Source organism: Canariomyces notabilis, assembly GCF_033297395.1.
Source record: "Canariomyces notabilis strain CBS 508.74 unplaced genomic scaffold N656scaffold_8, whole genome shotgun sequence".
Lineage (NCBI taxonomy): Eukaryota > Fungi > Ascomycota > Sordariomycetes > Sordariales > Chaetomiaceae > Canariomyces > Canariomyces notabilis.
Genome location: NW_027041830.1, coordinates 238,433 through 265,447, shown reverse-complemented (window position 1 = coordinate 265,447; position 27,015 = coordinate 238,433). Strand labels below are relative to the sequence as shown.

Sequence of the window (27,015 nt, the reverse complement as noted above, 5' to 3'; positions counted from 1 at the left end):
GGTGAGCGTCCGTGAATCGTGCGAGGGCAGTTGGAAGCGTCTGTCTGATGGCGGAAAGTACAATGGGTATGGCCGGCTGTATCGTCGTCCGTCGCTGGTGCTATAACAAGCCTGGGACACCATGGTCTCGCCGCCCAGGCTGTTGTTGGCCTTTCAGGGGTTGTCGGTTGTGCCCTAATCTTGGGAATGACTGTTGAGCGGGAGGGTTTTTCTCGACCTAGCCGCCCAAAGGGGAAACCAGCCGTCCTGCTTCGAATGCCGGACTGGAGCTCGTGTATCGCGTTCCTTGGGCTGTTGTTATCCGGAGCGTGTCTCGAGCGACCGGCGGCCGGGTTTCGTAAACTGACCGTTTCCAGCGGTGGTAATGAATTCGAGCACGACGTATGAAGTACTGACTGACTGGTATTAGGGAGATTCAGCAGGCGAGAAAGGAGACGCCTACGCGAGCTCCGTATACCTAGATGCCGTTGACGCGATCTAGCTCGACACAATACTGATGGTGATTGCGTCGGATTGTCCGGCCCTCCGATTCTGCTGAGGATCTAAAGGACCTATGTGAGATGACAGCCTCGGTGTTGCTCAAGGCCCCTGGCATGGACGCACATGAGCAACCGATACAAACAAACACGACAGCCCTGGCGCCCCTAGGACTAGCGCAAGAGCGACACCTCAACTCGTATCGGACAAATTCGTCGGCTCCAGTCTACACCGGCACACAAGTAAGCATACCTAAGTCAAGCCTCTGACACAGATCACGTCACTGTGATGAACGAACCAAGAGCTAGATGAAAACGGGTATTCAGATGGGATGGCACACCTGTGTAAAGACTGGAGATATCCCGGATCCCGCGGTCCAGTTGTCCACAACTTCACGCCGTGTATGCCAGCTGCCTGGAGCCTCCACCGGCTTTCATAAGTGGTGATCCGGGGCACAGAGGACTCCTCAGGGTTTCGACCTTTCCACCAAACCAATGTTTCGCAATCGCAACTGAGGTCGTTCACCGAAGCTGAGAATTATAAGGGGCAAGGTTGACGTGCGCGAGTATTATGTTTAAACTAGAAGTACAAGGACGATACGGCTGCTTAGACACAATGCCTTGCAATCAGGTGAGAAAAGGTCGAGAAGGACATGGAGAGAGATAAGCTAAGCAAGTGTTGCGGTGTTATACCTGCGCGGTATCACTCTCCTGCTTGCTGCGGCCCGGCCTGGCCATGGAGTCTCTGTTTGCAGCTGTGCGAGTCCAACTGCCCAGTACTACTAGCTGCAGAAAGTGGCATATACTCATATCAGAAGTCTCTACCTACCTACCTTACATGTTGAGGAAGGAGGCAGCAATTGCATGGTGGACCTCTTCATCTGCGATCTGCCACCGGCTCAAGGCCCCCGCTGCCAACATGTAACTTGAACTCGGCCAGGAAGGCAACCTTGAATGAAAGGCATGGGCTTGGTGTTACCAAGAGGACTGACCGGGAGGGAGTACCGCCTCACCTTGCGCTAGCGTCCAGTCCCACATCTCTTGACAGCGGAGATCTACGATACAAGCTTATGGGAAGGGGGGGTTTCTGTCAACCCTGCGTGCTTCCCTAGGCTGGGTACTAAAGAGAGCACGGGTCCAGTCCACCCACCCACCTCCCCCCATCCCAATCCCGGAGACCTGCAGTCCTGCGTACAGTATGGGTACCTTACGTCTCGGTTGGCCAGCCGGATTTGATCAACTTCAGCATTGGGCGGAAGGACACGCGCCCAGCACGGCTTGTGCCAGCTGGGGAGTGGAACTGCGCTTGCAGGCAGGTGGTGTATGGCTGTCACTGGCAACTGGCTTGGTTTGAAGTAAGGTAGGCAGGTAAGGTAAGTAGCAAGCCTCTAGCTCAAGGCTCTCAGACCTTGTCCAGGGCCAGAAGGTACAAGTACGTGGAACGGTCCAAACCCTGCTAGGGCGCGCAATGGCTACCGCCACATCGGATATGCAGAAGAATCTTCGGGAAGAGGATCTTGAGGCAGCCTGGAGCGATACTAGTAGACAGCTTGTTTTTTGTCAACCGACTGGCTAAGGTATTCATGCCGTGGTGATTGGTACCTTGATCGATATCTATCCGGTCCAGGGCACCATAACTTCCACACCGGTCTGTCCCCAGGGCCCTATTCCAGACCGAGTCCTTGGCTCGTTGAGAAAATGCAGTTTTGTCAAACTGACACTAAATCTAACCCTCATTTTTGTCTTGCCTTTTCCTCGGCGCCACTGTCCCAGCAGGATGCGGCACTGGACATGCTATCCTCGACGGCCAGTGCCACGATATTACCCAGCACTGAGCAGTACCAGTAACCTCACTCCTTGTGAGCGATTTCCGTAGCAGCGTTGAACAAACAGTGCTCAGCGTCGCCGTGCTCAACAACTTGAACCTTAGACAATCTTGAACAACCAAATAGGGTTTAAAGAGGTGCCGAACTAGGAAAGGAGCCACATGGAGAGTTTGCGACCTGTCACTTTGTCATGAATCACAACCGACTGGACAAACACAGCACGAGAACGGCGTTACCTACAGATGGATTCACCCTTGGCACCTATGCACTAGTAACTACTTAACGAGTACCCTTTGGGCCAAATGTCTTCCCGTCATGATGCCAAACGGCTGCTTTAAAAATCCTGGTACAGTACAGGTATTGGTTAGGTTCTTGTTTGAGGAACGTGTTGCAAGTACTACTAGTAATGGTGCATCAGAGCCCAAGACATGATATCTCGACGCACTCAAAGCACAATGTAGTAGACTATCTAACTAGCGGGATATTCAACTTCATGTTGGTACGACACCAGATGGCAATACGATTTTGCGCCTACCTGAGAGCAGGGTGTTCCCGTACCGACAGAAAGAAGGGGTGAAAGACCATTGACCTATCGGAGTGAGTGCGTACAAACGAGACGTGTGCAAGCCATCGGAGAGGAATAATGGCATCCTAAAAAAGTACCTACATATGGCGATCTTGCGTTGTCGGGTTAAGTGGCTGCGGGGGTTACGATCACAACTACGATCTTGTGTTCATGTTCCGTTTGTTTAAGCGTAGGAAAAGGACTAAGACAAGCAGAGCTTGCTCGAGCAACGAAGGGCAAGAGACAGTTTCACTGGCAGGAGTATTCCAAGCCTGCAATCCATCTCATACCAGACGCCCATGTCTCCGTTTGGTACCAACTACTACAAGTACTGACCAGTACCTACTCAGTGCAGTGATTGATGTCCAAGATAGGCAGGTACTCTTATTCGAGATTAGCTTCTATTTCCAAATACTAGTCGTCTTTGGCTGGCTGTGAAACCGCTTGACATCCACGCACGAGCGGATTGGACGGGCTCGATGCTGGTGCAGTGCTGCCAAACGGCAATGGGAAGCTTCCAGACTGCTTGTCCAGTCCGGTCTGCCCTTGGGAAAGGAGTAGTGCCGTCATGAACTATAATACCTCCCTTCTTTGGCTCGCCACCGGATCTGCAAATACCAATAGATATCAAACGCGTTCTCCAGTCACCAAGCCCCGTCCGATCCAAGGCCTACTGGTACTGTTACTCTGCTCCTGGCATTTCTCGTTGAAAATCCCATCTACATACTTTATGCTGGTATGTAGTACTAAGTACCGAAGAGCAACGAGCAGCATCCGTCTTCCCACAGCTTCGTCACCCCTTCGGCAAGGCCTACTAATACCTGTCCCTGGCTTCAAGATGGCCACCGGTTTGAAACATGATGCTCAGCGTCCAGATCGACACCAAACGGGGCGAGAGCAAGAGTGGCGCCGGGGAGTTGGATGGGACCTGACATTACACGAACTTGAGAGTCGTGACGCTGTGTTTCAGTCCTCTGCTGGCAGGTTTGCAAAGTACCGTATACAGCCCTGACAAGCCCCCAGGACTGGTCACACGCTCGACATTTCCTTGGCCCGTAAAGGGTTTTGTTTGACATGGGGCTGGACCATGTCCTACATGCAGTCGTAATAGGTAGGTACTCTAGGTAGGCTCCAGCCGCCCTGTTTACACGTACCCACACTGCCATGTGGAAGCCATCTAATCTCGTCTGAGATCGAGAATGCGAGCCATCTTCCCTGCCCTGAGCGTCTTTGGTCATGGCGTGGGCAGGGTATCCGATTCGCGGCAAGACTGGGCCGAAATGGCGGATCGTTGTGATGCCAACAATGTCCCAGCTGCACTCCCTGCTTCCGCAACACGAGAGGGGCCGGCGCCATCTGCAGCCGGCCTGTCCTGCATGGTAATTTGGTCGTTACCCAGGTTTTTGTCCGCATAGGACAAGCTTTATGTGGCGCCCTTTGCAACGAGGCATTTCATGGCGACACGGCAGTAGCCATCCCGCTTCTCCTACTCGGGCCGGTTCTGAACCCCTTGCCGACGGACACTCCTGCCTCCCCGGTAGCTTTGTCGGCGGCTGATGCGGGGAAACGTGGCAGAATGCCGATGAAGCTAACCAAGATACCCGATCCGATCTCCCAGAAGTGAGCGGGCCTAGCCAAGGATTGGAAGCCACTAAGTCTCTCCACCAGCCGTAAGGCAGCTTCTCGTGGCGGAAGGGTGGCCCGGATTTGATGGAGAAACGGCGCTTATATTTAGCCTTTTCCCATCAGCAGAGTATGCTAGGCACGGTATGTATGGTTCTGCCGTCCTGTCCCTTAGCAACGAGGCAAAAGTAAAGGTATACAGACACACGCCGCGGTGTGCTTGGACTCCTCTCTCGGCCTCATCGGATCGGGAAGCTTGGGCATTATGGGTGCAGGGCCGACCTTCGCACTGTAGTTTCCGGCTAACACAAATTCCGATCGCGGAGAAGCAACCACAAACTGGACCCATAGGATGCAAAGAAACATCTACTGCCGGCCCCGACGAACCTGGCCTGCAATTCTGAGTGGGAGGGTAGGCGCGAAGAATTCGGTGGCTAGCTTGCGCCGGATGCCTGCAGCGGTTGTGGAGAGACAAGCTGTCAAGGATCGCTGGAACGAATAAAGGCTGTAGATTGCCGCTGCGGGCTCTTAGAAAGCTCTCTGAAAACGAGGCCAAGACTTTGTAGATCACGGTAAACCAATCAAGTGACGGACGCAAGCTATTGAAGTTGTGTTCAGGGGCAAGGGATGTTTTGATGCGTTGGGCATGCGACCCTCCCACGCCTAACTGGTCATACCGGTGTCTCGTGTCGATCAGGGTCCTGGCCACCTGGACTTTGCCGCGTTTAGACTTGACTCGAATCGGAGAGATCTGACAAGCAGAGCAAGGTGCTAGTGTACCGACTCGCTGCCGTTAGCGGTGTGGCAACGTAGACAGAGAGCATTTGGGAGTCCAAAAGTAATGCCATAGCTTAAACTTTTCGCTGGAGCTGTGCGAGGACGCAGCCAATAACACCGGCACCTTGTTGGTTTTGGCGCTCCTAACCCAGTAACCCTAGTGGAAACACTGCGCAGTCGGATACGGTGAAGGCTAGATCCAGAAGATGGGAGGCGGCGATTGGAGACACAACGATGTCACAACTATGTCACGTCGGCTGATGTCAGCGGGCATCCCTCCTGCTTGTTGGGCAACCGAAATGGCAACCTGAAAGCTGTGAACGCCGGTTGGGATGAAGTGGTGGAACCGTGGAAGATTGGGGGCGGAGGAGCACCGTCGGCATACTCCTTAGCCAACCAAGTCTTGAGGGACACATTGTCTTCGATTGCCTGCTAAGAGCATCGGTGGGTCGGTGATGGACAAAATGCGGCCCGTAGCTGGTGACCAGGTGTAGAAAGCAGGGTACCTTTTGCCACTCCTGGTTTGACTTGAACAGGGACGATGCGCGTCAATATGCTCGCCCAGGTCAACGACACCGTAGCAGGAGTAGAGAAGCGAGCTGGTTGTTGTGTTTAGTGCGCCCTTTCGATAAGCTCAGGGACCTTGCACATTTCGAAGCATCTCGGGAGCAGTGCTCGGGCAGCATCCTGCATCAGGCAGACACTTATTGGCTGCGGCTGTCTCGACCTTGTCCATCCAGCTGGCAAGTTGAGTCTCCGTAGGTGAGTACCAGCCACTATATGGTGACACCGGCAGCGTCGGCGTTGTGGATGATTGGAGCTATACCCCTGTAGCCCAACAAACAACGTGCATCATAAACCGCGGCTCCGCGGTCAAGAGAAGATGCTTGATATAGCAGGCAGTCAGAGAGAGCTGGCGCACAGGATATTGAGGGAAGACTCACCAAGAAAAGCCAAGGAACAGGTAGGCCACGTTGTCGACAGCACATACATACCAAAGTATATCTGCTTCGTGGTGACTGGATGTGTAGCGAAGCTTCGTCTACTTAGACGGCTAGGTCACCGGATCTCTGTTTGGGTCTCCAATTCAGGGCGTTCAGGGGTTGTTCACCTGCTTCTAGAACGTCTGCTCCGGTCTCGATCCCTTTCTCTGTCCGTACCCCTTCCGAAACCACGATCGTGATACCGTGAATCTCTGCCAGTCCTCTCTCGACCGTCTCGGCTTTTACCAAAGTCCCCTGAACGCCCGTGATAGCCATCCTGGTGCCGGTAGTTCCTGGGACTCCGACTGCGACGTTCATCGTCGCGACTCCTTCCGTCACGTCCAGATCGGTACCGGTCCCGACGCCGGTCTGGAGAACGACCATCTCGTCGGGTTGCGGTATCCGGATCCCGATCCCTCGGGCCTTGTCCCCTGGAATCCCTATTGTTCCTGTGTCGGCCATGCAAATCCTCCATACCATGAACCATTTCATAACGCTCATCGTCGTCAGGTTCAACGTCCTCGTTCCGATATTGTCGCCACTTCTCCAGCTCTTTCACTCCGCCCCAGCCACCTTTCCCTCTGGAAGCAGCTTTCTTCCGCTTATTGTTGGTCTCGCTGCGCCACACGTCACTCAGCCTGCTGACGCTCTGACTAAAGTCGACATGAATGCGCCTGTCGTCGATGAGGACTCCATCCATCTTGGAATAGGCTTCCTCGCAGCTCTTTTGATCTTCAAACTCGATAAAGGCGTATTGTAAACTGTCCCCTGTTTTGTGGTCTCGAATCACCTCGCAGCTCAGTATCTTGCCGAAGCGACTGAAGATGAGCTCTAGGTCTTCATCGGTCGTGACAGGATTCAGCTTGCAGACGAAGAGAACGTTTTCCGGTGGTTTGACCTCGGCAAACGGCAAGTCACCCATCATTTCCAGCGTCAGGGCTTGCGCCGCGGCTTCGCGCTCTTTTCGTCTCCGCTCTGCTTCCGCGGCGGCAGCCTCATTAGCTTCCTCGTCTAGTAGCTCCTCATCCTCTCCAATTCGAACAGTCGCAAGCTGCGCCTTGGTTGGAGGCGGTGAGCTGCTGGGTTCCCGCAGGCCTGCTGGGTCTGGGTAGGGGTCGTCGAGCACAACGGTATGCTTGATGCGTATGTCGACGAGAGGGTGCCCGCGCTCGTCCACGATGGCATCGTTGATCTTTTCCAACACGTCGAAACCCTCCACCACCTTGCCAAAGATGGCGGCCTTGCCGTCTAGATAGTCGGTATTGTCCCCGAGAGTGACGATAAACTGCGAGCCGGCAACGCGAACGTCTGGATCTGACGGATGTGGGGCGGTGGCCATGCTGACAGTGCCTCGCTCAAGGTGCTTCAGCTTCGGGTGAAAGAGGGCGGGGAAGGTTTTGTCGGCCTTGTCGCCGGAGAGAAGTCCCCAGATCGAGGTGCCGCCATCGGATTGTGCGGCCAGGGGTCCGAGAGGATCGCCGGTTTGGAAAGAGAAGGACTTTTGTATCGAATGGATCGGCGAGAAGTTGTAGTATTTGACCTTGCAGAGTTTGAGAAAGCTAGAGATGCACTGCGTTAGCAATATTCTCGGGACGGCGCGAGGCTTCAATGTGCAGATAACAGCGCCACTCACTTCTCGCACATTTTGGGCGCGTAATCGACCAGTAGGTCGATCACTATGTCGCCCGCGCTGGTTTCGAGGAGTACTGACATCTCGAACGAGAGAAAGCGAGGCAGCTTGCGACTCGCAGCCAGCAGAGATAATGTCGCTGCGTGTTGAGTCCGCAAGGTACCGGTAACGTTAAGGTTGAAAGTTGGAGAAGGAATGTGCCCCGCACACCACGCAATAGCTAGAGCAGGGTTAGGGTATTGGCTCACGTCACCTAAGTGTTAAAAACCTAAGATGTGAGGCCGTGCCCGTGCGGGCAGGATTTATTTAGTTAAGGGATTCACGAAAGAAGACAATGGGCGAAATAAGCTTGGGTTTCTTGTGAGATAGAAGAGTCGGCCAGCTGAACTGGAAAGCAACTTTTGACTCCAAGTGACGTCCACCCTGAGCTTGAGCTCAATTCCCCCAAACTCCATGCTAAAGATGAAGCCATTCCAAGAGCTGAACAAAATTAAAGTATTTAAAGTAGCATACATACATGGATGTATTGCAGTTGCAGAGAGAAGACAAAGGCGGCCCATCAAGGTGCTTGACATAGGCCTGTGCTGGTAAAACCCCTCCAGGCTGCGATAGATGGAAGTCCAACGCGAGGCCAACTGGTCAAGGTCCAGGCGCGCTACGCCGCCTCCTACCGCTCCGCAACTCCCGTTCCGTATCCATGAGTCGGTGCTGAACCCAGGTGCGGAAGGCTTGATCTCCACGGACCGTCTCGCAGTTCAGCAGCTCCGTCAGGGCGCGCTTCATGCCCTCGTTGACGTCGCAAAGTCTGGCTTCCTCCACCGCCACCTCGTCGGGTGTAGCTTCGCTCATGTACGGAAAGGGGTAGGATGGCTTTTTCGTCGGAAGCGAAAAGCCAGAGGGACGTCGGCCGGACTGCCCGGGTAGGTGGGACATATCCCCTGAATTGTCGACAGGATTGGGCGAACTGGGAGTACACATCGAACTACGGTAGGCCGGGTTCGGTCGAAGCTCGTCAAGATGCTGTCTAAGGAACTCGTGTTGGTCGTGCAGGAGAAGATACTTTTGCAGAGCAAAATCGCGGCTATGGCGGTGAGAATACGGGAGGAGCAGAGCCTTTGGCGGCTCAAGGAGATCACCCTCCCTGGTAGATTTTCCTATACGGCTCATGTTCCTGGTCGAAGACGGTGGCAGTGGTCACTGCCAGCTAATGTTTGTAGGCTTGCATTCGAGAATGCTAACGACCAGATCATTGGAAGCGGACGGTCGGACTGATGATTGCTGCAAACCACGCGAGTCTGAAACGAATGTGACGTGGCTGCCCGGTGTTTGGATTGCGCTTCTACGCTAGAACAATGCTGTTGGGACAGTTGTTGGGGATCTCTGCTGTTTGGTTCAAAGTTGGGCTGTTTGCTCGTGGCTGAAATCGGGAATGTGACTGCACTGCGAAGAGATAGCGGCAAACAAGCTGGAAGGTACGGATAAGCACCAAAATATATCAGATGAGCAACGAGCCGTGCCGGATACTTCACGTTGTGTGCTTATTGGGTCGGCCTCGATCGGAGTTGCGGCTCTTTGAGCCTGAGCTCTCCCGGATCGTCAAGATGTCGTCACTGTGTGACGGCGACTCAGGCCTCTGGGCTTCAAACACAGCGTTGTGGGGGCGGTGGAGAGGGGCGAACGGGAACATGCAATCAGGAGATGTGGGTCAAATTCAACGGATTTGGTTAGATGCAGCTACATCATTACCACGCCATGCCTAAAAGAGAAGGCAGGGGCAGACTATCGATAAAAAAGGGGCAACACTGGGCAGCACCTTACTCCGTCAGCTGTAACCTGAAGGCAAGCCAGTAACAACCTCTGTCAACATCATGAAGACGACGTGCCACTCGGTAGTGCACATTTCTTCTGACTCTCAAAGCACGATTTTTTTCAGACCCAGCTTAGTCTGAAGATCGAGACTCCTGGGTACCTCCCACCTTGGGTCAGCCACCGCTACCTGACAAGTCGCGGTCCAGTGTCTCCTTCCAAAACTTGAAGGCGGGAGCTGATAACCAGCAGCAAGAGCTGTCGGATCCGCTTTAGCCTAACCAGTCCATACCTCCGGTCCAGGGGGCTTGTACTCAAGCAATCGCATCTCCTCTGCTGGCAGACCGGAGAAGACTTCCTGGTTTCTTGGGATGAAGATGCCTGTTACAGCAAAGACAAGCGTGTCAGCTCCAGCGTCGAATAGCTCCCAACTGCGGTTTCACGATATAGTACTGTGCTAGTACAATATCTGAGACCATTTGGGGTTTGTGCCTCACCTGGGTCATTCCGATGGTATGTACCAGGGAACTTGGCAAATCCGGTCGGTACACCGCCACCGGGGCCGACAATGTTGACATGGGCGCAGTTGACAAACCACTGCGAGTAATTTGTGGTTGAGGTAGGCATGAATTGCTCGATGCGCATCAGGTACCTGCCTGGCGGTGTGGTCGCGGGGACGGTAAAGTTGAACTAGGTCACCTGTTAGCATGGAATGGGACCTGCTTCTTTTGTATGGCCTTCCAAACAGTCTAAGGTCGGGTGCGCCGGAGGAGACCTACTTCATGTAGCCCGCCCCCGGTCGTGCCATAAGTCCTCCAATACAGCAGCCATCCGGTGTTGGAGACAGGGCCCCCGTAGGCAATCTTGAACCAGTCGCCATCACCTCGGTAGTCCTCCAAGTCGTCGTTGGGAGACCGCGAGAGGTAAATCTGGACAGGACCTGGGTGGACGAACTCGGCGCCCTCTCTCCATGTCCTCGAGTAATCACGCGAAACGCGGAATCCGACCTCAGAACCAGCCAGCACCGTGGCCGTCTCGGTTTTGTTGGCCGAATCGAACGCATTCCTGCCGCAAGTAATGTTTGGGTTGTCGATGTCCTCCTGTGGGATTGTCTTGAAGTAGTTCCAACCGTCCCACGTTTCAAGCTTATCCAGCGAGACGCCATCAAGGACAGAAACTTCGCTGAGTTTTGTATTTGATTAGTCAGTTGAATGCAAGGTGGTGGACTTGAAGTGGTTGGCTAGGTAAGGTAGGCTTCAGGTTGACAATACCGAATGTATTTCCATTCCGGAGATGCAGTGCCATTGACGAGGAGAATTCCGTGAACCTCTTGAACAAAAAGGGTCATGTTAGTTACACCCCAGCTCTATCCAGTGTACCAGGCAACGTACGATGTCCCAGTGCGCCTGGTGTCAGGATCATTGCGCCGAGAACCGCCACTAGCAATGCCTTCATGGTGGAGGCTCGTATATCCCGGGGGTATCTGCTGCGACTTATTCTTGTGTCTATCGGTCGTACTACTAACCCTTCGACTTTCAAGTTGTCGGGGTTCGAACTGAGTATAAGTAGCAGGTGACGGAGGCTCTCATAACCACGTCTCGACTACCTCACAACTGTCACTGCATGTGGGCATACTCGATGTAACAGTATGCCCGCCATTACAGTACAGTATAGTAGTCAATATAAGTAAGTATGTAGGCAAGCTCAACTGCATTTGTCCCTTTAGACACAGGGAAACTGCTGACTTAGGGTCCAAATTCCCGCCATTAACCTGGCGGGCAGTGGCGGCCGACTCTATACTCCTGCTCTCATTGCTTCAATGCTTCCGGTCCAGATCCGGTGACATTTTTCGACATCTCACAACCCCGCGTCCGATTTAGCGGTATGGTTCTGCAGCTACCTCTGCCTCCGATCTATTCGTCTGCCGATTTACTCATCTGCAGTCAGCAATCTAAGTGAACATCCCGTTTCTTGGCCAAACCGATCGACTCTTTCATACGCTAGACTAATGATGCTTCTTGCAGGGTAGCATGTGTCCTCTCAGGCTGCATCCGCTGGGCGCGGCATGTGGGCTCTGCATCTGAGCTGCCACTGTCTCAGCGGGTGATTTCCAGGCATTCCCTATGGGCACGACATGCAAAGAGAGACTGAGTCCGATACTATCAGAGTCCCTAGGTAGGTCTAAGGTAGGTGAACCTCCCCCTGAGGTCCATCTGGTTGCATTGACGACAAGGAGATGCCATCCAGGACAGAACATACACAAACCCACTGTCCACGGCAGCGAAGATGCATGAATTGACTCGTACAAGACATTATTGAGAGTTCAACGTCTAATTCCCTTGCGTTTTGGCAAATACCTAGATATCAAGGTTACACACTCTTCCTCAGTCCGTCCCTCGGTCTCTCTGTCGTTTGTCCCATCACAACCGCCACCCTCATTATTCTCATAACCGTTACCGCTCCATTCAAAGCCACCTATAGCCACAGTTCTCGCCATAGTCGCCGCTTTGAACTTGAATTGTTGAGGCGTCGCCGATGCCGTAAGAACCAAGGTTCACCGTACATACCATTAAGGCAAGGTACCTTGACCCGGTCTCATCAACCGGTAAAGTAACCCGCTTGGAGTGGAACTTGGGCGGGAATTGCCTGTGCCTGGGAGCATGACTTGGTAGGCGGTACCCTCAGTCCTCCGACTTAACCATATCCAATCTGCTCCAGTACTTGACGACCGAATCTGGCGGGATATACGCTGCGTACTCCGTCATCCAGTAAGCCGCGTAACTGTTGTTCTTTGGTGTCTCTGACAACGTGATCTTGTCTGACGTGAGCATCGAGACCCAACCCGCGTCGGCACTTGGCGCCGTCTTTCCCCGGACCTCCCCAAACCCCAGCAGCTCCAGCACCCACGCCCCCAGCATATCCGCAAGCACTCCGGCAGAGACGATAGAAATGAACCCGTCGAGAGACGGCGGATGCCCGCGGGGGAAAGCAAATTCCTCGTCGGCAATGTCCACGACCCTGTCGAGAGTCTCGCACATGGCATCGCCCATGTGGGCCCTGCCTTGCTCGACGTACTCGATGACGTTGTCAAGACACTCCTCGGCCATCTTGCGGGTCCAGCAACGCCCGCGGAGCTCGTTCGAGATGTGAGTCTGTAGTGCACTGTCGTTCCACTCGGCCTGCCACAGCAGTCGGGTGATCTCCCTGGCGACTTCTTCGACCGTGCGTGCGTCTTCCGTTGCTAAGGACGGCACTGAAGCGACATCGTAGGTCATTGGCTCCGGCTGCGTGTACGATTCTTCAGGTTCGTCCGTATACGGGGCCATCTTTTCGTGGCAGATGAGCTCCGGGGAAGCCGGGAGTTGGTAATCGGCATACTGGGCTAGCTTTTCGTCGAAGATGAGTTGCGTGTACCCTTGAGGTTCCTCCCGGCCCGCAATGATGCATGCGAGGATTGAGCGAATCATCTTCTCCATTGTCTGGTCTGGTCCTTGATAATCGCTACCACTGAGACTATGGGCTTGTTGACTGTGTCTTGGGCTGGCGACTGAGATGGTAGAGAATAGAGGATCCTGGATAGATGCCGGGTACCGCGTGCCTATTGTCTAGCGAAGCCGAGAAACTGGCTGCTGAGGGCTGGGAAAGGGAGACCAAGCACACGGTTGCGCTTGGGGAGACAGCATATATATCCACTTATCTCACGTTACCTTGTATTACTGGCCGTGTTGCTCTCTGGTCGTGCAAGGTAAGCGCCCCCGCTGCTGTTTGGGGAAGAAGGCCGCTAGGTGGCGGGCCAGGGGCTGAGATGCGGTCCGTTTCGGGGCCGGGCCAGGCCGATAGACCCACTCCACGCCGTGTGGGCCCGGATGGCAAGGTGCTGGTTGCGGCGTAGCCCGGAAAGACAAGAAGACCGGCAGCCACCAAAATGAATATTGCGTTGCTAGAGGGAAACCACGTCAGGGCCGGTATATCATCAACGAACGGTTAACGGTACACGAGGCTGCTACAACCTCATCGAAGGCGCGACAAAGCGTGGCCTCGGCTGAGGGCCGGCCGTCCAGGAGGCCTACACACTTCAACCACCCACTGTATGATTGCCGGCATTCCAAACAGATTTCCAAGCCTTTCTGTACCAATGAAGCAGATCTAAATGCCACCACCGTACACACTGGTGGCGAATGTTTGGCAAACTTGAACGCGACTCAAAAGGTTCAGTCCCGAAAGGTACAGCCTCAGCGCTGGCCATGGGACCGGCCGTGCTAACGACCCAGGAGGCAACCGTTAAGTCGCCAAGTAAGTGCATGCTTGCTCTATGGCAAAGATGTGGAGGACAGCGGCCCGTATGAACGGAGGAAGCCCTGGCAGGTGAGATGCCGATGTTCTGATATCTAAACTACCATCGTCGCTCCAACGCCGGTTTTGGTGAAGGGATAGAAATATTTTTGACCTAACTCCAATGGCAACTCCCGCTTATTCAGCAATGAGATTGCCCTTCCAAAAAATATGACAAGGTCGAAATTCATTAACGGTCTGACCTGGCGGGACGATGGCGAAGCTCGTCATAACCTCCCAACTCATGCTCCCAGCAACACCACCCAGGACTTCGTGTCGAGCTTCGAGTGGAAGAGGCTGAAGACTTGGGGGAATATTGGCCTGTTACGCCAGGCCACATCTAGTCATCGGGCGTAACGGGCCGGCTACCCTTGTACAGGACAGTCCGCTGTCCGCCGTCTTCTTCCTCGTCTTCCCTCCCAAACTTCGTCATGCTGAACTCGGGCACGCGCCTCGAGAGGGGCCGGAGGAGACCGTTAGGGTTCTGTTTGGCACGACGAGCCCGCTCCAGCTCGCGTTCCTGGGCTGCTAGCGCCCGCTCCTCATCGTCGTTCAGGAACGTCCCTTCAATGCTAAGGTAGCCATAGTCGCCGGCGAGGCCGACATCAAAGTTCTTGATACGGAACCGGAGCTTGCCGCTCACCTTCCGCCCCCGTTCGTTAACCCAGTAGCCCGTGGTGTGAATTTGTTCCACGACCTGAAGCTCCTCGCCATCGAGGTCGTCTACTTCTTCGTGATTTTGCGATGATTCATTCTCCGCTCCATCGGGAATCGATGATATACTTTGCTTAGGATCCAGCTCGACCCATCTCCATCCCTTGGGTAGCCGCTTTGCCTCGATGCTGGCATTGAACTTGTTCCAGCAGACCACGCCAATATGTCCCTCGCTCTGAAGCTGCAGAATCCCTTCCATCCATTTCCCTCGGGCGGGGACGAACAAGTGCGCATCAAACGTTAGCCAACCAAACCCCACTGCGTACTCGTCAATCGAATGCAGCAGGGCGGGAGTCTGGTCGGTTGGCGGGTGGCGGATGCTGGCCTTGGCTGGCCTGTCCGAGAGGTTGAGGTTTGAGTAGCCGAGGAGAACACCACGTAGCAGAGGAGAGTAATGATTGAGTAAAGGATCCAGGTGCTGGGCTGCAACATTTGTTAAGGGTTTATCGAACCCAACAGGGAAGAACGGGACATAGAGCGATATGCTCTGCATAAAGAAGGGGAAATCGGGGTCGGTATGGAATTCGGGGATTACTTCTCGGCCAGGCTGAGACTCTTGTGATAATACCGCCGCGTCTGTCCTCGAGTCCGCCTTTGGTTTATCCTTGCTCTTTCGTTTCTTCCTCTCCTTCACTCCCTCGTCCGGTGGAATGGTGGCGGTTGCGGTATCGGCCTGAACGGGATCTTCTTGCGCTATGCTAGGTTCGTGCTCTGGAACCTGGTGCTTCTTCGACTTCTTTTCCTTCTTCTCCTTCTTTCTCTTATGCGACTCATGGCCTGTGTTCTCTTCTGCAACCTCCCTAGTTGAATCAAGCTCCATTCCATCGGCCGAAGATTGCCCTGGGTCTACTGCGACTTGATCTTGGCTGCTTGTGTCGGGATTCGTATTATGCCGCTTCTTCTTCTTCTTTGGTGATTCCTCCATAAGAATCAGTGACTGACTTGTTTGCGGGGCCTGATCATCTTCGTGACCGCTTTCGTTCTTGGTCTTCTTCAATTTTCTGGGCGTCTCTTCAACGGCTGCCGCATGGTCCTCTTCCCGGGCACGCTTCTTTTTGTGCTCGGATTTCGCTCTTTTTTGCTTGCCCTCTGATTTTCTACTGCTTGCTGTCACTTCTGGCTGTGAGCCATCGCCGGTTGGTGCAGACATGATGGGCACCAATGCTGAGAAGTTCTGTAACGGTTAGGAGTCCAAAGCAAATTTCCACTCTGGGTGCAACAAAAAAAGTGTCAAGGGGAGCTCGAAATAATGAATTTGGGACCAATGAGACCCGCGAATTGGGGCGACGGCGCCCCACTTCCTGTCGTTATCTTATCAGAAGTTCGGGAACCATCAGAAAGACCGAGAAAGACTAACAAGTCCAGGGAAGTTACCAACGTTAGGCACTGTACAATACAATCACCTTCATGAGGTAAGGCGAGGGTTTGGCCGATGGCTATCCGTATATCAGACTTCTAAGCTGTCATGAATGAGCTCTAAAGTACTGCAAACAACTTGGGTATTCTGCTTGATCTGGGGCAAACCCAGCATTCGCACCTCCCTGGATTTGGGCTACGCACAGGCCCGTGCCTACAGCCATTGGGGACCAGGGGACTCTCCGAACCTACATACAAGCGGCGATGGCATCACAGGAGAGCGCAATGGAATCATACCACCCCATGCAACCGGCTCGGAGCAGCCGGCGATCGGGATACTAGGCTACCTTAGTAACGTCGGACAGGCGGGGTCGATCGGCCTAAATGAGGGGCAAGATGGATACACAACCGGGCTGCGGAGCTCTCTCACGAAGGGCGCGCTCTTTCTACATCATTAACTCGTTCCTGCCTTACTTGGGGTACCAGATATCAGCTACCTTCCCTTACCTTCAACGCCATAAAGATCTCCCTAAGAGCTCACCAAGAAGCAGCAAGAAATCCTCCAAGTTCAGTCCCAACCATGGCGTCGGCGTCCTTTGTGCCATCCAAAATTTTGGTATTCGGAGGTACGGGTACCATCGGCCGATACATCACAACCGCCCTGTTGCGCGCCAAACCCTCGTTCCAACAGATTGTCCTCTTCACGTCGCCCAACAGCGCCAAAGAGAAGTCTCAGCAGCTCGAAAAATGGAAATCCGAAGGCCTCTCAGTGTTCGTGGGCGACCTCACATCCGAGGCTGATGTCACTGCTGCCTACAATGGTGTCGACACCGTGATCTCGGCAGTGGGCCGAGGTGGTTTGCAACACCAGATCAACCTGCTGCGGCTGGCCGAGGCGTCGGGCTCTGTTCAGTGGTTCCTGCCATCCGAGTTTGGCACCGACATCGAACACAACACCGACAAGAGCCCGCACGAGCGCCCGCACCAGCTCAAACTGCAGGTGCGCAAGTACATCCGAGAGAACATCAAGCGGGTCAAGGTCACGTATGTCGTAACGGGGCCTTATTTCGACATGTGGGTGGACGCTCTCCCTGGGGTGGAGAAGGTGGGCGGATTCGTTCCCGAGAAGAAGCAGGCATACGTGATCGAGGATGGCAACGGCAAGGTCGGCTTCTGCACGATGCCAGAGTAAGTCCAACACTCGTTACCTCGGTCCTCTTTTCAAGGAGTAAGTTCTCAGCTGACGCAACCTTCTATCTAGTGTGGGTAAATTCGTTGTCGCGGTCCTGCGATCTCCCGAGGCATCGTTTGGCAGGGCGCTCAAGGTGCAGAGCTTCGTCGTAACACCCAACGATGTCTTGGCCGAGTATGAGAGGCAGACTCAGTCCAAATGGGAAGTCACTAAGACGCCGCTGGATGAAATCAGAGCGTTTGAGGCCAAGGCGTGGGAAGAGGGAAAGCCATGGGCGACGCTGGTCACCTTGCGTCGGATCTGGGCCGAGGGCGGGACATTGTATGCCCAGAACGACAATGAGGTCCTGGGAATGAAATCGGAGAATCTGGACTCGCTCGAAGTCGCTGTTGGGAAAGCGCTTGCAGGGGGCTACAAGAACGACACTTTCTGATGACTGGCGTGCGCTGCGAGGAAGTGCCTGACTCAAATCACTAAAGTCATCCACTTAGCGTATGTAACTATGTATGCAATTAGACGAGAAACCGGTCTTGCTGTTAGACGAAGTATGCATTAAAATAGCACAAACCCAGTGTCCCCTTCCGCGGCTGAGACCAACGAGCGCCCCGACGTCCACCTTCGGCTTCAGCCTGCAGCTGCTGGTTGCTCGTGTTGTTCACCGTACTGGCAACCTGAAATTGTCCATCGGCATCCTGCATTGTGTCAGCTAGCAATAACTAAGGTAGCGGTAGGAAAAAACAATCAATCACTGATCGCCATGGTTACAGCTCTACACGATGTTACGCCTTACCTCTTGCTGCTCGTGTCGGTGGCCACCCTCGGCCCGCTCCAATTCGGCTACCATTTGGTGAGGAAGATGGTGTTCTAACCCCCCTCCTGGTAGCCAATCCAGCTGACATCCGCTCTTTTCCCAGGCCGAACTGAACGCTCCCGAAGATGTCATTACCTGCCGGAAGCAGTCAATCTCCTCACTGGACATGCTGTTGTGGGTGGGGTTTGGGAGCGCAGAGGAGCCATCCGACTGCATACCCATGAGCCGAGCGTCCTTCGCGGCCGTATCCGCCATATTCACTGTTGGCGGTCTTATTGGCGCCCTCGCTGCAGGTCCCTTTACATCGAGTCGTGGCCGCCGGCTCGCGATGCAGGCCACTGCCGTATTCTACCTCGTCGGGTCGTCTATCGAAACCTTCGCGTCATCCGTCCCGGTTATGATCGTGGCCCGCTTCCTCACCGGCCTTGGCGCAGGTGCCAGCACGGTCATTGTCCCGCTGTACATCAGTGAGGTGGCTCCGCCAACGAAGCGCGGCTTGTTTGGCGCCTTCACGCAGATTAGCATCAACGTCGGTATCCTCTTCACGCAGACCTTGGGCTACTTCCTGAGCCATGACGGCGCTTGGCGTTGGATTTTTGGCTCGGGAATGATAATTGCGGCTTCGCAGGCTCTCGGCCTGTTGCTTGTCCCAGAAAGTCCGACCTGGACGGCAAACGCGAAAGGGGACGTTGCGCGCGCCCGCCGGGAGCTGCAGCGAATCCGGGGAAAACACGTCAAGATTGATGACGAGGTCGAGGCTTGGGGGAGCGGCCACATCAAACCGTCTGGCGAGGAAGAAAGGCTACTGAATAACGACGAGGTCTCGGGGGAGAGCGCGAGATCATTACTACAGTCTCCCACGGCGTCTCGCTCTCCAAAGGCACATATGGGTTTTGTGCAGGTTATTCGAGACCCGCTTTACCGGCCAGCCATTATTGCTGTGGTGGGCATAATGTTTGCCCAGCAGCTCTGCGGTATCAACTCGATCATTATGTACTCCGTGTCCTTGCTCAAGGACCTCCTGCCCACCAGCTCAGCCCTTCTGACCATCATCATCTCGATCATCAATCTCGGCACAACAATGGCGGCTTCGCCGCTACCGGATCGGTTAGGCCGCAAGACGTGTCTCCTCGTATCCATTACTGGCCAAGGCTCAAGTTCCCTCGCGCTGGCGCTTTCAATCATGTTTGGCTTGAAGATCCTGTCTGCAGTTGCCGTCCTGCTGTTTGTCGCCTTCTTTGCCCTTGGGCTCGGCCCTGTTCCATTCATCATGGCATCAGAACTTGTCGGCCCCGAAGCGGTTGGCCCAACGCAGTCTTGGGCATTGGGGGCTAGCTATATTGCCACGTTCCTTGTTGCGTACTTGTTCCCGATTGTTAACGAGGCCATGAACAAGGCCCTCGGTGGCGCTGGTTGGGTGTACTTTATCTTTGCAGGATTTGCCTTATTATGGGCTATTTTCGTTCTTCGGAATGTCCCTGAAACTCGGGGCAAGAAAGATGCCGACGAGGTTTGGGGTCGGACAAGACGCACTGACTGAAAGATCTGCTTTCTTTCCTGTTTCCCCAAAACGCTATTACTATGCCTGCTATTCTTCGTTTTGATGCTCTCCTCTTTCAAACCCTATCAGGACCCCTGGAACGTACGCCTGTTTTGAACCATTTGCTCCAACAATCGAATCCCTGCCCTGATGCCGTCGACAATCAACAGTTGGTTGCCTCGCTCTCGCCCATACTCTTGGAGGGCAACGGATCGGATGATCTCCTCCAGTCCAGCCATGCCAGCGCAACCCATTACGACGCACTCCACATTACCCCGAGCTAGAAGCCTCCTAGTGGCCTCGATCAACTTCTTCCGGACGATGGCCGGGTCGACTCCCCCATGGAAATCTCCCGCGTTGAGACCAGTGCTTTCGACCCCGGCAAATTTGGCGTTCTCTGACTGGGAATCGCTTCCCAGGAAGTTATTCACTCCCTTGGCCAAATGGTCCTCCCAGAACTTGCCGGTGGTCACAATTCCCCATTTCCCGTGTGGCCTCAACAGCGATAGGCACGTCAAGATGCTGGCTTCGAAGATGCCTGTTACAGCGAGTTTGCTGAATGTGCCGTCGAAATCCGCCAGTTTGCTGACGAGTGGGTGAACACTAAAGCAGGCCACAAGGACCGCGTCGTACTGCTTGAGGATTCCAGTGCTGGTCAAGTTTTTGTATACGACATCGGTACTTGCTAGAAGGTCATTGCCGTCGTTGATGCTTCCTGGGCTCTCTGGCGGCGCTGTATAAGTGTAGATTTCGGTGGACTAAGTCGGTGAACATCAGTAAGGTGCGAACCACAAGACATGCACTCGTTTTTCAAAGCAGCCAAGGAATTCTGAGGTGGCGAGCATCGCCTTCCGTCTGGCTTTCCGTTGGAGAGCTCATGGATCATAAGGTACCAGAAATGCTGATGCAGTTTGTTGCAGCTGGGATTTCTGTGATTATAGTGTGGACCTTCGCAGGAGACCAACAACTGCTTCGGGAACATACTTGGGAAATGTTCATGGAATGTATGGCTTCTTCCAAGCCGTGGGTCATTGACGCAGACGAGTTTGGGTTCAACACCAGGATCCTGGTGGTTCTTCTGACGAAATTGGTCGCCATTGTCTCACTCGACTGGACAAGAAATACTCTCAAAGGGAAGAGAATGTTGGATATTTTATAACCCCCTCTTCCCTGATTCCCAGATGCCTACTTTTTAGTAAGGTCACTACTTGTAGACGGCCGGCGACTTACATGGAAGTTCTTCTCCGGTGGGTCCCTGTGTTCGATGCGGGGCATCACGTGGAGCTCTCAGGCCCCTGCTGCTGCACCAGCCACAGAGACGCTTGGCTCCTGCTCCAGGGGAAGCGGGAGCCTGACCCCACCATCCACGTACATCCACCACTTCCCGGCGACAGCTTGGTGTTGAGATCCTGCAAGCCATTGCGCATAGCAAACCAACACTTCGTGCTCTCCTCGCCGTCCGGACACGTCTCATAATTTCAGGATGACCACCCCTCCCATCGGTAAGGCGCAATAGCCAGGTCCAGAGCAGAACGGAGCATCAGAGCTAACTTCCACTCTCCGGGTCTTAGTCCTCGATGGCGGCACCGGCTTCCTCAAAGTCGGCTACGCAGCCCAAAACTTTCCCGAATTCCAATATCCGTCCATCGTCGGCCGTCCTATCCTCCGTACCGAAGAGAAAGGTGGCAGCGACATGGTGATCAAGGACATCATGTGCGGAGACGAAGCCGCAGCGGCCCGTACCATGCTCCAAATCAGCTACCCCATGGAGAACGGCATAGTCAAGAAGTGGGATGACATGCAACATCTTTGGGACTACACTTTTTATGAAAAGATGAAGATCGATCCACGCGGCCGCAAGATCCTCCTGACCGAGCCACCGCTGAATCCCCTAAAGAACCGAGAGCAAATGTGCGAGGTCATGTTTGAGCGCTACGGGTTTGGCGGTGTCTACGTCGCCATTCAAGCCGTCCTCGCGCTGTATGCTCAAGGTGCGAATTCCCGAGCCGCGCCAGGCGCAACCATTGCGCGTATGCGCAGGGACTGGACGCTAATTTTTGCGCAGGCCTGAGCTCCGGTGTAGTGGTCGACTCTGGCGATGGTGTGACGCATATCGTTCCCGTGTACGAGTCCGTCGTCTTGAACCACCTTACCCGCCGGCTCGATGTCGCGGGTCGCGATGTCACGCGCAACCTTATTGCTCTGCTGCTCCGCAGGGGTTACGCCCTTAACCGCACCGCCGATTTCGAGACGGTTCGCCAGATCAAGGAGAAGCTATGCTACGTTTCTTACGACCTCGAACTGGACAAGCGGTTAAGTGAGGATACGACAGTACTGGTGGAGAGCTATACACTGCCGGACGGCCGGGTCATTCGCGTTGGGTCTGAACGGTTCGAAGCCCCCGAGTGCTTATTCCAGCCGCATTTGGTAGACTGCGACCAACCGGGTATCGCTGAATTCCTTTTCAACACGATCCAGTCGGCCGATGTCGACGTCCGAGCCTCGCTCTTCAAGGCCATTGTGCTGTCAGGCGGCAGCAGCATGTACCCGGGTTTACCCTCACGTCTGGAAAAAGAACTCAAGCAACTGTGGCTGACAAGGGTACTGGGAGGGAACCCTGAGCGCCTGAGCAAGTTCAAGGTTAGGATAGAAGATCCGCCGCGGAGAAGGCACATGGTCTTCCTCGGCGGCGCTGTGCTTGCCAACATCATGGCAGATAATGAGAACATGTGGATTTCGAAGCAGGAGTGGGAAGAGCAAGGCCCCCGGGTTCTGGAGAAGCTGGGTCCGAGATAGGCTGGTTAGGGGGTTATCATGTTAGCAAGCGGTGCTCATTTTCTAAGATGAACAGGGATAATCCAACTCCTGGGCATATGCACCGCACGTTAGAACAGCATAGACGGACTTTCACCGGTTCTAGGCGTCGGGCAGGCCTCAGGATGTCATATGGCAGCTCATGCCATAGGTCCCTAAAAGTGAAAGCCGAACAGCACAGCACCAAAATGATCGCATGCGGCAAAACCCAGCGCCAAGAAATCCCCGATTCAACTCGTTGCCTTCGCCCCACCTCTCACACGCAGACCTCTCATCATTCAAGTTGCGTGAACACATCATCAGCTGTCCATTGATTATGACCAACCTTGTTTCTTTTTGGTAGGCAAACGATGGCACGGCAGGGCTGACCATCTCGCTACTCGCTACGGGATCCGATGTCCGCATCATCCGATCCACAGCTGATCATTTGCACATTGGAGCGGATTCGTCGGTGCCTGTGCAACCGCGGCGGATCGCAGCGCCCTCGCTGACTCGCAAACGCAAATCCTACTCCTCCCCAATCCAGACACAACCTCCGCCAAGGCTCTGTTGGCCTCCGGGCTGTTCCCTGCCACCAGGACTGCTAATGAGCCTCACGAACCCGCCATCAAGCGCAACCGGCCCGGGCTCAGTCTCCGCCGTGAGGAGTCAGGCACTAAAGAGGAGTGTACAGGCTGCCTTTGAAGGTACTGTAATTCTTATTATAAGTTATCTGATGTCCGATTCCCAATTGTTTCTTTTCGTCCTTTTCCTCTGCCGCCCCACAGCCAATACCTTAGCTCAATAATAAACGGGCATGTGGCTACCCGAGAAGGCACCAGGGTCTTCTGCGCTTGAGGTTTCTCTGGTTACCCGGATCTCTGAGTGACCCGACGACGCTGTGCCCTTGCTCTGCCTGTTCTTTGTGCACCACAGCATGCAGCATTGGTAGTAACAGTTGTTCCTTGGGGCCCGTCATGGAGAATCGGCCGGCTCCACCGTCTTCCTTCCAGATCCAGCCCCCGGCCGCTGGAGGCCAAGCTGCCAAGCTATACAACAACAGTGTCGAGCTTTCCGGGGACCTCGGATCCGGTGCACCAGGCCTGCTATTACACCGCTATAGCTCTGCTGTTCAAGTTCCCTTTCCGAGTCCTCTATTCCCTCACTCGGGCTCAAGTTCCGCCATGAATCCCGCCAAACGCCTGAGGGCTGAAGTCAGCTTCCCGCCGCGGCTTTGTCAGTCAGTCAGTCTCTTGGAGGATTAGCCACTAACGCATCTCCACAGATCCGGCGGATCGTGGTATCGGGCCCATGAGCTACCAGAGCAAGGTCCGAGTGACAGACAAGTACAAGGTCATCGGCTTCATCAGTAGTGGCACCTATGGCCGGGTCTACAAGGCGCTCGGTCGTCATGGCCAGGTGGGCGAGTTCGCCATCAAGAAGTTCAAGCCCGACAAGGAGGGCGAGCAGGTCACGTATACGGGCATCTCGCAGTCGGCCGTCCGGGAGATGGCGCTGTGCTCCGAGCTCAACCACGCCAACGTGATCCGCCTGATCGAGATCATCCTGGAGGACAAGTGCATCTTCATGGTCTTTGAGTATGCCGAGCACGACCTGCTCCAGATCATCCACCATCACACACAGCAACCCCGCCATCCCATCCCGCCAACCACCATTAAAAGCATTATGTTCCAGTTGCTGAACGGCTGCCAGTACTTGCACACCAACTGGGTGCTGCACCGCGATCTCAAACCGGCCAATATCATGGTCACCTCGGCCGGTGAGGTCAAGATCGGCGACCTCGGGCTGGCCCGTCTGTCGTACAAGCCACTACAGAGCCTCTTCAGTGGCGATAAGGTTGTCGTCACGATATGGTACCGTGCGCCCGAACTACTGCTCGGGAGCCGGCACTACACGCCCGCAATCGACATGTGGGCCGTGGGGTGCATTTTTGCCGAGCTGCTCTCTCTCCGGCCGATCTTCAAGGGGGAGGAGGCTAAGATGGACAGCAAGAAGACAGTCCCCTTCCAGCGGAACCAGATGCAAAAGATTGTCGACATCATGGGCCTGCCCACCAAGGAGCGCTGGCCGCTCCTGACGAGCATGCACGAGTACTCCCAGCTGGGGACGCTCCAACCGCCCATGAACTATGGTCACCACCAGCACGGCCACGGCCACGGCCACCACTACCAAGCCCAGCGGCAATCTTCTTCCAGTACCGGCGGGAGCCAGCTCGAGAAATGGTACTACACCACCATCAACCAGCACGGCACGGGGAACAGCCAGTCACCCCTGGCGAGTCTCGGCAGCGAGGGGTACAAACTTCTCGCGGGGCTGCTTGAGTACGACCCGGAGAAACGGCTAACCGCGGCGGCGGCGCTGCAGCACCCCTTCTTCAGCTCGGGCGATCCTGTTACTACGAACTGCTTTGAAGGGCTCAAGATGGAGTACCCCCACCGCAGGGTGAGCCAGGATGACAATGACATCAGGACAGGTTCCCTGCCGGGGACGAAGCGGAGTGGATTGCCTGATGACTCGTTGGTCAGGCCGGGGAAGAGGGTCAAGGAGGGCTAACTCATAGAGGTCTCGGATCCTGCTCGAGTCTTGAGATGAGGCTTGGAAGAACAACCGGCTTGACGAGGTGGTCAGCATACGGCTACTCTCCTGGGAAGGCGCGTTCCCAATACATTTGCGGCGTTGTGTGTACATACATGGGCTATGCATTTTTCGGGAGTTCTGGGGCGGGAGTATGGCGACTAGTTGACAGCATGAAGGCAAAGAAGAGAGCCTTAGAGTGAGAGGCTCTCATGCCAGGCAGTTATGCATCATGATACCTTATTCATGTTGAATTCGAAAGTGTCTGCTAGCACCAGCGGAGCTTGAGTGGAATTACATCGGATCTCATTATTCCTGAGCTACCTGAATTCTTCCCACACACGATCGCCGCCCAACCCCGCTTTCTTTCCCTTCCGTCTGGGTATGATTTGCGCTTTCTCCCGGCTATGGCGAACAGAACAAGACGCAGGACACGGCAAGCAGGTCCCGAATATTAAAATAAGAGATAGGGAAGGAGTCGTGACAGGTAGGCGTTAACAAGAGAGAGAGCGCTGAAGCGGGCACAGAACCCGCAGATGACAGCAACGTAAAAGAGAAAATCCACAAACGACAGAATTATGATAAGATATACCCCCCCGTTGAACTCCCCAACTCTAGGATGCCAGCCAGGTGGCAGAGACGTTGAGTGATGTGCATTTGGGTCGTCTCACCATCCATTCCCATTACCAGGAGCTGTCCCCTTCGCCCCTCTGGTTCCAGCTGCTTTGTGTATCTGCGCAACGCGGAGGAGTTGGTGAGGCTTGTCATTCCGGTGCCTCAGGCCGTATCTGGGGTCGAATACCAAGAACGGACAAAGACTGCTGACATGCTGTTCTTTTCCCGTGTCCGTTTTACCTCAGATTGTCGTCGTAATATGGACGTCCTTCTCATTTACCACCGTATTTGGGCATTTTTTTGATGTTATCCGACAGCCAGCCGAAGCCCTCGGTCAAGCCTTCGCCCTCAATGGCAATGGCGGGCTGCACGAACCATGGCCTGTCCTTGAGCTTGTGGAGTTCCAGCTTGTCGGTGATTCTCTGAGGGTCCATGGCTGTTTTTCCACCGTAACGTCAGCAACAGCAACAGGCCGGACAAAATAACGGGGGAGAACGAAGCACACATACCACCGGTAACGTCCTGCTTGTTCGCGAATACAAGAAGCAGACAGTCGGACATTTCGAGGTCGTTGAGAATGCGATGCAGCTCTGTCCTTGCCTCGTCGATCCGGGCGTGATCTGACGAGTCAACAACAAAGACGAGACCCTGTGTGCCTTCACCCATGTTTTGTCAGCCCGCCGCGCGGTTTTCCTTGACTAAAGCCTGGCTGGCTAGTCCAGCAAACTCACCGCTGTAGTAATGCCTCCATAACGGCCTGATCTTGTCCTGTCCGCCAACGTCCCACATGTTGAACTTGATATTCTTGTAGGTGAAAGTCTCGACGTTGAAACCGACGGTCGGGATGGTCGTCATGGTCTGGTTCAGCTTGAGCTTGTACAGGATGGTCGTCTTGCCGGCGGCGTCGAGCCCCAGCATCAGGATGCGCACTTCCTTGGAGCCGAAGAGCTTGCCGAAAAGGCTCGAAATGGACAACGCTGCGCCCATTTTTGATGACGTTCGCTTATCACACGGTTCCCGAAGACTGGCTGTTGTCAAGATTGAGTATTAGGAAATCGTTCCCCGAGTCAGGTTGTCTGAGGAGGGTGCGATGCGCTCAGATTCCGAGGATTGCGAGATACAGATGACGCTCCAGGGAGAACCGGCTCTGTGCGAAAGGAGGATGCTGGCCAACTGGCTGACGATAGGCTCGAAGTTGCAGCGCTGTGCTCGACACACGTTCGATGAAGGAAGCGGGGCGCGAGATCAGGTAACAGGGCGGATTAATGGTGTCGGAGCAGATAGGCAAACGGGCCAGCGCACCCGCAGCAGGGAACTTTTTGTTCGCGGAAATGAGTCGGTCCCGGGGAGATCAGGGATCTGGCCTCTTCGGTGAGTCTCT

The 27,015-nt window shown here is 54.6% G+C and overlaps 11 protein-coding genes across 11 annotated transcripts; 4 read left to right on the top strand and 7 right to left on the bottom strand.

Moving 5' to 3' along the window:
• Positions 1-6,374: 6,374 nt before the first annotated feature.
• Positions 6,375-7,963, bottom strand: N656DRAFT_707418 (cyclophilin-like protein; the record flags this gene model as incomplete). The annotated part of the gene is made up of 2 exons (XM_064811434.1): positions 6,375-7,809; positions 7,884-7,963. 2 exons carry the CDS (start codon positions 7,961-7,963, stop codon positions 6,375-6,377), a joined length of 1,515 nt encoding a protein of 504 aa, XP_064670982.1.
• A 321-nt stretch (positions 7,964-8,284) lies between these two features.
• N656DRAFT_616491 (uncharacterized protein) lies at positions 8,285-9,213 on the bottom strand. Its single transcript, XM_064810326.1, has one exon. The coding sequence runs from the start codon at positions 9,045-9,047 to the stop codon at positions 8,520-8,522; it is 528 nt and encodes a 175-aa protein (XP_064670981.1). The 5' UTR covers positions 9,048-9,213; the 3' UTR covers positions 8,285-8,519.
• A 750-nt stretch (positions 9,214-9,963) lies between these two features.
• On the bottom strand, positions 9,964-11,141 carry N656DRAFT_797284 (lytic polysaccharide monooxygenase; the record flags this gene model as incomplete). The annotated part of the gene is made up of 5 exons (XM_064817613.1): positions 9,964-10,067; positions 10,184-10,376; positions 10,466-10,868; positions 10,958-11,015; positions 11,078-11,141. The coding sequence occupies 5 exons, from the start codon at positions 11,139-11,141 to the stop codon at positions 9,964-9,966; spliced, it is 822 nt and encodes a 273-aa protein (XP_064670980.1).
• Positions 11,142-11,507: 366 nt separating this feature from the next.
• N656DRAFT_616478 (uncharacterized protein) lies at positions 11,508-12,334 on the top strand. The gene is made up of 3 exons (XM_064810325.1): positions 11,508-11,641; positions 11,711-11,861; positions 12,048-12,334. Exons 2-3 carry the CDS (start codon positions 11,821-11,823, stop codon positions 12,298-12,300), a joined length of 294 nt encoding a protein of 97 aa, XP_064670979.1. The 5' UTR covers positions 11,508-11,641; positions 11,711-11,820; the 3' UTR covers positions 12,301-12,334.
• Positions 12,156-13,461, bottom strand: N656DRAFT_616446 (uncharacterized protein). The gene has a single exon (XM_064810324.1). It carries the CDS (start codon positions 13,160-13,162, stop codon positions 12,368-12,370), a length of 795 nt encoding a protein of 264 aa, XP_064670978.1. The 5' UTR covers positions 13,163-13,461; the 3' UTR covers positions 12,156-12,367.
• An 897-nt stretch (positions 13,462-14,358) lies between these two features.
• On the bottom strand, positions 14,359-15,945 carry N656DRAFT_751452 (uncharacterized protein; the record flags this gene model as incomplete). The annotated part of the gene is made up of 2 exons (XM_064813015.1): positions 14,802-15,945; positions 14,359-14,741 (listed from the first exon to the last, which is right to left on the bottom strand). The coding sequence occupies exons 1-2, from the start codon at positions 15,880-15,882 to the stop codon at positions 14,359-14,361; spliced, it is 1,464 nt and encodes a 487-aa protein (XP_064670977.1). The 5' UTR covers positions 15,883-15,945.
• Positions 15,946-16,668: 723 nt separating this feature from the next.
• N656DRAFT_707873 (uncharacterized protein) lies at positions 16,669-19,631 on the top strand (the record flags this gene model as incomplete). Its single annotated transcript, XM_064811463.1, has 3 exons — positions 16,669-17,276; positions 17,350-17,668; positions 18,195-19,631. 3 exons carry the CDS (start codon positions 16,669-16,671, stop codon positions 19,629-19,631), a joined length of 2,364 nt encoding a protein of 787 aa, XP_064670976.1.
• Positions 19,632-19,674: 43 nt separating this feature from the next.
• Positions 19,675-21,140, bottom strand: N656DRAFT_616184 (uncharacterized protein). The gene is made up of 3 exons (XM_064810321.1): positions 20,862-21,140; positions 20,616-20,801; positions 19,675-20,389 (listed from the first exon to the last, which is right to left on the bottom strand). Exons 1-3 carry the CDS (start codon positions 20,904-20,906, stop codon positions 19,718-19,720), a joined length of 903 nt encoding a protein of 300 aa, XP_064670975.1. The 5' UTR covers positions 20,907-21,140; the 3' UTR covers positions 19,675-19,717.
• Positions 21,115-22,427, top strand: N656DRAFT_788919 (actin-like protein; the record flags this gene model as incomplete). The annotated part of the gene is made up of 3 exons (XM_064816735.1): positions 21,115-21,133; positions 21,203-21,622; positions 21,697-22,427. 3 exons carry the CDS (start codon positions 21,115-21,117, stop codon positions 22,425-22,427), a joined length of 1,170 nt encoding a protein of 389 aa, XP_064670974.1.
• Positions 22,428-23,031: 604 nt separating this feature from the next.
• N656DRAFT_788918 (kinase-like protein) lies at positions 23,032-24,998 on the top strand (the record flags this gene model as incomplete). The annotated part of the gene is made up of 2 exons (XM_064816734.1): positions 23,032-23,131; positions 23,710-24,998. The coding sequence occupies 2 exons, from the start codon at positions 23,032-23,034 to the stop codon at positions 24,996-24,998; spliced, it is 1,389 nt and encodes a 462-aa protein (XP_064670973.1).
• A 454-nt stretch (positions 24,999-25,452) lies between these two features.
• N656DRAFT_616219 (ARF/SAR superfamily) lies at positions 25,453-26,877 on the bottom strand. The gene is made up of 3 exons (XM_064810323.1): positions 26,366-26,877; positions 26,144-26,290; positions 25,453-26,070 (listed from the first exon to the last, which is right to left on the bottom strand). Exons 1-3 carry the CDS (start codon positions 26,619-26,621, stop codon positions 25,907-25,909), a joined length of 567 nt encoding a protein of 188 aa, XP_064670972.1. The 5' UTR covers positions 26,622-26,877; the 3' UTR covers positions 25,453-25,906.
• Positions 26,878-27,015: the final 138 nt, after the last annotated feature.

Coding starts and splice junctions, on each gene's coding strand:
- N656DRAFT_616446 (XM_064810324.1), bottom strand. CDS start 13,162: ATGGAGAAGATGATTCGCTCAATCCTCGCATGCATCATTGCGGGCCGG.
- N656DRAFT_616491 (XM_064810326.1), bottom strand. CDS start 9,047: ATGAGCCGTATAGGAAAATCTACCAGGGAGGGTGATCTCCTTGAGCCG.
- N656DRAFT_616478 (XM_064810325.1), top strand. CDS start 11,821: ATGCAAAGAGAGACTGAGTCCGATACTATCAGAGTCCCTAG. Junction 11,862..12,047: donor GATACTATCAGAGTCCCTAG/GTAGGTCTAAGG, acceptor GCAAATACCTAG/ATATCAAGGTTACACACTCT.
- N656DRAFT_616219 (XM_064810323.1), bottom strand. CDS start 26,621: ATGGGCGCAGCGTTGTCCATTTCGAGCCTTTTCGGCAAGCTCTTCGGC. Junction 26,291..26,365: donor ATGGAGGCATTACTACAGCG/GTGAGTTTGCTG, acceptor ACATGGGTGAAG/GCACACAGGGTCTCGTCTTT. Junction 26,071..26,143: donor CAAGCAGGACGTTACCGGTG/GTATGTGTGCTT, acceptor GTGGAAAAACAG/CCATGGACCCTCAGAGAATC.
- N656DRAFT_616184 (XM_064810321.1), bottom strand. CDS start 20,906: ATGCCCCGCATCGAACACAGGGACCCACCGGAGAAGAACTTCCAT. Junction 20,802..20,861: donor CACCGGAGAAGAACTTCCAT/GTAAGTCGCCGG, acceptor TCTGGGAATCAG/GGAAGAGGGGGTTATAAAAT. Junction 20,390..20,615: donor ATTCCATGAACATTTCCCAA/GTATGTTCCCGA, acceptor TCACCGACTTAG/TCCACCGAAATCTACACTTA.